Source organism: Microchirus variegatus (genome assembly GCF_963457635.1).
Source record: "Microchirus variegatus genome assembly, chromosome: 16".
Lineage (NCBI taxonomy): Eukaryota > Metazoa > Chordata > Actinopteri > Pleuronectiformes > Soleidae > Microchirus > Microchirus variegatus.
The window spans coordinates 882,337-889,150 of record NC_139817.1 but is presented as its reverse complement, the minus strand read 5'-3'; the positions used below and the strand labels follow the sequence as shown (position 1 = coordinate 889,150).

At 45.6% G+C, this 6,814-nt stretch overlaps 1 protein-coding gene across 1 annotated transcript; it reads left to right on the top strand.

Moving 5' to 3' along the window:
• Positions 1-250: 250 nt before the first annotated feature.
• On the top strand, positions 251-6,109 carry proser2 (proline and serine rich 2; the record flags this gene model as incomplete). The annotated part of the gene is made up of 3 exons (XM_083902817.1): positions 251-304; positions 4,231-4,555; positions 4,647-6,109. The coding sequence occupies 3 exons, from the start codon at positions 251-253 to the stop codon at positions 6,107-6,109; spliced, it is 1,842 nt and encodes a 613-aa protein (XP_083758943.1).
• Between the last annotated feature and the right edge of the window lie 705 nt (positions 6,110-6,814).

Sequence of the window (6,814 nt, the reverse complement as noted above, 5' to 3'; positions counted from 1 at the left end):
AAACTAAAACCAGCAGATTATTTGTTTTTCTTTCATCTTTTAAATTCATTTCCTTCATCTCGACCCTTTGACCTTGAGTGACCTCTGACCTTAACGAGGCTCCTCCCCCCTCTCGTCTCTTTATCTCACCTGCAGATCACGTGACTCGTCACCACCGTCGTGAACGGATGTGAATCCACTTTTTTGTCGAGCGACGTCGGAAACCTCGCGGAGATTCCCGGATGCCGGCTGACCTTTGACCCCCGGAAACATGGACGCCCGTCTGCAGGTCAACGGTGGAGCGGCGAGAAATCCACGACTCAGCGTACGTGTCTGAAAAAAACATCATCAGTGTTTTTATTTATTATTTATTATCGTCAAGCACGCGTTTAACGTTAGAAAGACGAATTTTCAGGATTAAAGTCAGAATTCTGAGATTAAACTAAAACATTTAGAGGAAAAAAGTGAGAATTCTGACTTTAATACGAGAAATTTAAGGTGAAAAAGTCTGAATTCTGAGAAAAAAAGTAAGAACTTTGACTTTAATCTCAGAATTTTGAGGGAAAAAAAGTAAAAATTTAGATTTTAAAGTCGGAATTCTGAGATTAAACTAAAACATTTGGAGGAAAAAAAGTAAGAATTGAAATTTTTTTTTAAATTATTTTTTATGAGATTACAATTCAGAATTAAGAGAAAACAGCCATAATTCTGGGATTAAAGTAAAACATTTAGAGGAAAAAATAAAGAATTCAGACTTTAATACGAGAAATTTAAGGTGAAAAAGTCAGAATTCTGAGATTAAAAAAAAAAAAAAAAAAGGTCAGGATTCTTCATGAGATTACAATTCAGAATTCAGAGAAAACAGCCATGATTCTGAGATTAAAGTCAGAATTCTGATATTAAAGAGAGAATTCGGAGATTAATCTAAAACATTTGGAGGCAAAAAGTAAGAATTCTGATTTTAATGCGAGAACTTTAAGGTGAAAAAGTCTGAATTCTGAGATTTAAATAAATTTCTGAGGAAAAAAGAGAAGTCAGGATTCTACGAGATTAAAATTCAGAATTCAGAGAAAACAGCCATAATCATGAGATTAAAGTCAGAATTCTGGGATTAAAGAGAGAATTCTGAGATTAAACTAAATAATCTGAGATTTAAAAACATTTCTGAGGAAAAAAGAGAGTCGGGATTCTTTGAGATTGAAATCAGAATATGACTTTAATCTCAGAATTCTCGGGAAACATTGAAACAATCACACGTTGTCGCGTCGTCTTTTAAAGATCAATCAAAAATTTGACCCTGAATTTTATTTACATATTAAACTCTGTCAGGAAGTTTGATTGACAGGTTTTTAATAACGTAGAGTAATTAACGTCGTGATTATTACAGATTAACGAGCTCCTAAAGAAGGTGGAGTAATTACAGAAAAGAGGGCGGAGCTAATTCTCACGAACGATGAAAACCTCATCTTCAACAAGGCTCTGTCCTCGCTGTCCAAACAATAAAGTTATTTTTGAATATTCTTCATATTTCAAATGTAACACAGAAAATCCTGGTGTCTGTTTACACCTACAGTGTTTTTAATGTTTTTGTTTACATGACGTACGTCGTAAATAACTGCTATTGAAAGTGTTTGGAGCATTTTGAGGCTTCGGTGTTAAAGAGTTAGAGTCTATTATTGTCTAAATAAAAGGACGTTGAAAGGACAGTTCTCACGTCAACATCAGATGAACGGCTGATTGTTCATTCTTCACCTTCACCGCGTCTCTGTTTACACACACACAAAGAACCTGAGCATCACATCAACACATCAACACACCTGAGAGAAAACACACACCTGAGAGAAAACACACACCTGAGAGAAAACACACACCTGAGAGAAAACACACACCTGACAGAAAACAGCAAACGCACCTGACAGAAAACAGCAAACGCACCTGACAGAAAACAGCAAACGCACCTGACAGAAAACAGCAAACGCACCTGACAGAAAACAGAAAACGCACCTGACAGAAAACAGAAAATGCACCTAAGAGAAAACCAGCTGACAGAAAACAGAAAACGCACCTGACAGAAAACAGAAAACTCACCTGACAGAAAACAGCAAACGCACCTGACAGAAAACAGAAAACACACCTGACAGAAAACAGAAAACGCACCTGACAGAAAACAGAAAACGCACCTGACAGAAAACAGAAAACGCACCTGACAGAAAACAGAAAACGCACCTGACAGAAAACAGAAAACGCACCTGACAGAAAACAGAAAACGCACCTGACAGAAAACAGAAAACCCACCTGACAGAAAACAGAAAAACGCACCTGACAGAAAACAGCAAACGCACCTGACAGAAAACAGAAAACGCACCTGACAGAAAACAGAAAATGCACCTAAGAGAAAACCAGCTGACAGAAAACAGAAAACGCACCTGACAGAAAACAGAAAACTCACCTGACAGAAAACAGCAAACGCACCTGACAGAAAACAGAAAACACACCTGACAGAAAACAGAAAACGCACCTGACAGAAAACAGAAAACGCACCTGACAGAAAACAGAAAACGCACCTGACAGAAAACAGAAAACGCACCTGACAGAAAACAGAAAACGCACCTGACAGAAAACAGAAAACGCACCTGACAGAAAACAGAAAACCCACCTGACAGAAAACAGAAAAACGCACCTGACAGAAAACAGCAAACGCACCTGACAGAAAACAGAATACACACACCTGACAGAAAACAGAAAACGCACCTGACAGAAAACAGCAAACGCACCTGACAGAAAACAGAATACACACACCTGACAGAAAACAGAAAACGCACCTGACAGAAAACAGAAAACGCACCTGACAGAAAATGCAGCTGACAGCAAACAGAAAACGCACCTAAGAGAAAATGCACCTAAGAGAAAACGCACCTGACAGAAAACAGAAAACGCACCTGACAGAAAACAGAATACACACCTGACAGAAAACAGAAAACGCACCTGACAGCAAACACACACCTTAACAACAAGGCCCTCCTGGAGGACGTCCTCAGTCCTCAGTCAGAAACAGAATAACCGGTCCAGCTGCAGTTTTTAAAATCCTGAGCCGTTTCCTTTGAGCAGCAGAAACTGAGCGTCAGGTGTTTGTGTGTCATCTGGTTTCAGTTGTTGCTGCAGGTGTTTTTGTGTGTTTGTGTTTGTCGTCGTGTCGACCGTCAGCTGAAGGTCGTCGTCACCTTGACTCTGGAGCTGATGAAAATCTACATTTAAAACCTTTTCACTGTGTGTGTGTGTGTGTGTGAGTGTGTGTGTGTGTGTGTGTGTGTGTGTGTGTGTGTGTGTCAGGACAGGTGAGAGGGTGAGAGAGAGAGGGGCATTAGAGCTAAATATAGTGTGGGAGAGAACTTTTTTAGAGAATCCAGAAACAAACAGACCAGTGTTCACTCACCCCCCCCCCCCCCACACACACAGACACACACACACACACACACCCACAACCCCCCCCCCCCCCCCCCCCCCCCCCCACACACACACACACCACCATGAACCAAGTTTTGAACCAAGAGTATTTTTAAGATGTGTTTGATACATTCATTAAAACTTGTGTAATATTTCAAACACACAAATCTTTAAAAAAGAAGGTTGGAAAAATTCGGGCAATTTGTTTGGGGACCCAATAAATATCTACCACGACCCATTTGTGGGTCCCGGGCCCAGTGTTTTGGAACCACTGTACCATAGCGGTACACTCTTAGAAATAAGGGTTCCAAAGGGGTTCTTCTGCAAGGCCTGAGGTTCTACCTGGAAAGGGTTTTTCAAGGGTTCTTGGTAACACTAATGGTTCCAGTAAGAACCATTTTGATCCAGAGAACCCTTTAAAACCCCTTTCCTGAATAAAGGGTTTTAAAAGGGTTATTGGTGTGAACCCTCCAAAAGGGTTCCAGGTGGTACCTTTATAAAAAGGTTCCACCTGGAGCCGAAAAGGGTTCTCCTATGAGGAGAAGCACTTTTATTTCTAACAGCGTCGTACATTGCAGATCGTTTGACGACATTTTATTTACAGCAATAAACAGAAGTAGGATTAGAAACGACCAAAAACAGCGTTTCCCGAACTTTCGCGTTGTAAAGACGGCAAACTATTCCGACCAAAATCACAAAATCGTCTTCATTTTATAGACGTTATTTCGTATAAATCTTTGAATTCCTGTATCAGGGACCGTTAAAAAACACTGGGATTCTCACCTTTAGTCCTTGGTCCTCCCACAGAAAGATGAGGCCCTGCAGTTCCTGAGTCAGGAGGAGCAGGACTGCCTCCAGTTCTTCGACCACACCATCGACTCGCTGGACGAGACCATTCGAGAGGACGAGCGGGGTCCCAGGGTCACGATGTCTGCCGCCGATTTCCTCAGCAGCCGCAGACCTGTGGACAACATCGATGTCCCACTCACGTCCAGTCCCCGTCAGGAGATACCGCCGTCTTCTGTCCTCACTAGACCTCTCAGTCCCAAAGACCAGGACATCATAGACCTGGTCCGTCCAGGACCAGACTTGGTGCAGACCAAAGAGCCGATCTTCAACCCCACCAGTCCAGGTTAGTGTGCGGTTCCTAAGCCAGGAAGTTCATGACTCCAAGTGTCCTCCAACGACCCGACAATCGTTTTAATTTGTCTTCATTCTGACAGATTTCCAGATCATGGCGGTGGCGCCTGAAAGTCACGTCGACGCAAGGCCGAGGCGCGACAGCTTACCCTCCGAGTACAACCCACCACTCCCCAGTGGCAGCTATGGGCCGTCAGACGGCCACCACTCCTACCATCCACCGGGGTCCATCCCCACCCCGGTCCTGATCGCCCAGAAGATCGCGGAGACCCAGTCCAACAACACACTTCCCGCCTCAGAAAAGCCACTCCACCACAGCCCGGACCACACCACCAAACACGGACCTCCTACCTCCGCCAAGCCCACGCGGTTCCCTCCAAACATCAACATAATCCTCGGCAACAAAGAGCACCAGAACCAGTCTTTGGCTAACGTTAGCCTTGAGGAGAGGCGAGCGCAAATGCTGGCAAACCTCTCGGGAACTTCGCATCCTCTGCTGCAGGAAGATCCTCAGCAGACCGCGGAGCCGGCGGCCAGAAACGTTCCCACTCGCAGCGTTTCCTTCAGGGATCCCACGCCAGACAAGTCCAGGATGGAGGCCCTGTCTAAGCTGGGTCTCAACAGGAACCGAGCCATGTCCGGGGGAACCGCACTCCCTTCTGCTACGACTACCGCCTTTCCAGATCCGCCCCCAGCTCCGGAGTCCGCTGCCGATCCTCCAGAGGTCAGAGTTTCCCCAACAACAGAAAACACAACCAAACTGCCCGAAGCCAAAGTTCCGTCACCGCAGATCCAGAGTCGTTACGACAGGAAAGCGGAGATTCAACCAAGTCCAACGAGTTACCGCAGGAGTTGGGAAGAACGACATCCTCAGCCGAGCTCCTCCCCTCCTGCAGTCGCGCAAAGAAGTTTCTCTCCACCTCCGTTGGAGATCAAAGCACCGTACCTCCCTCCACCTGAAGTCGCCGCGCTGGAATTCAACAACTACGGAGGGAAATCCATCATCATGCATCCTTCTGTTTCCTCCAAGAGCGAACCCGTACCGCCTCCAACGAGCCCCGAACCGAGACACCTCCCCCCCGCGCTGGCCAACCCCAGCGAGTTCAACAGTTTCGGGGGAAAGACCAAAGTCATCCACACTGGCCCCGCAGCCGTGACCAGGAACGACCTCCCCGACATCCTCAGCTCGCACATCAGCAAGAGCCAAACTCTTCCCGCCAAACCGGAGTCACCTCCTATCGAGCTCAACAGTTACGGCGGAAAGAGTCGAACCTTCAACCCCTCCGCCGGGTTGAGGCGCACTTCGGAAAGCCAAACCAGGAGCGTCAAACCTCCTGCGCCGGCGCCGGCCCCGAGGCCCCCGAGACACTCGTACCACGGCGTGACTCAGCAGAAGACGCCGCAGCGCGAAGTCCTGTCGCCCGACCACAAGCGAAGAACCGGGTCCATGTTCCGTCCTCAGGGAATCACCGTGCAGTTCGGCGGACGCGGGACTTCGGACGAATCGCGCAAGGAGGCGCTGAAGAAACTGGGTCTGCTGAAATAGTCGTGACTAACGGGAGAGCGTGACCCTGCCGGTGGAGGTGATTCACTTACAAGCTTCTCCGCGTGCTGGAGGCGTGGTTTGAAAAGACAAAGGGGAGGAGCCTGTTCCATCGCTAACCGGAAAAAAAACACACTAAGAAACGGGTTTAGTCAGTGACGCATGAACTGTAGACAGAAAACGCACCTGACAGGAAACAGAAAACGCACCTGACAGAAAACACTCTCGCTAACAAGCTTCTCCGTGTGCTGGAGGCGTGGTTTGAAAAGACAAAGGGGAGGAGCCTGTTCCATCGCTAACCAGAAGAAAAAAAACACGCTAAGAAGTGAGTTCAGTCAGTGACGCATGAACTGAAAACGGCAAAATTGCGCCTCAGAACTTTTTCCCGAGACAAATATCAAATAATGTTTTCGTCATTTATTCTCCAGTCTCGTGTCTATTTGACGCTAACGAAGCTAATTATTAAGTCGGATTGTTTTAAAAACCCACTAATATAAAAAACAGAAGCACAAGAAACTCGAGGTGAATCCGTGAAGTTTACGATGAAACTGACAACGTCCACGATACGAGAAAATAAAAAAGAAGCTTTTACGTGAACAAAATCGAGACAATCAGGTTTTAATTAAGACTTTGCCAATTATTTAAAGCCCCTTAGAAACTAAAACATTAGCTTAATCAAATCTTGGGAAATAAATAATGTAAATAAAT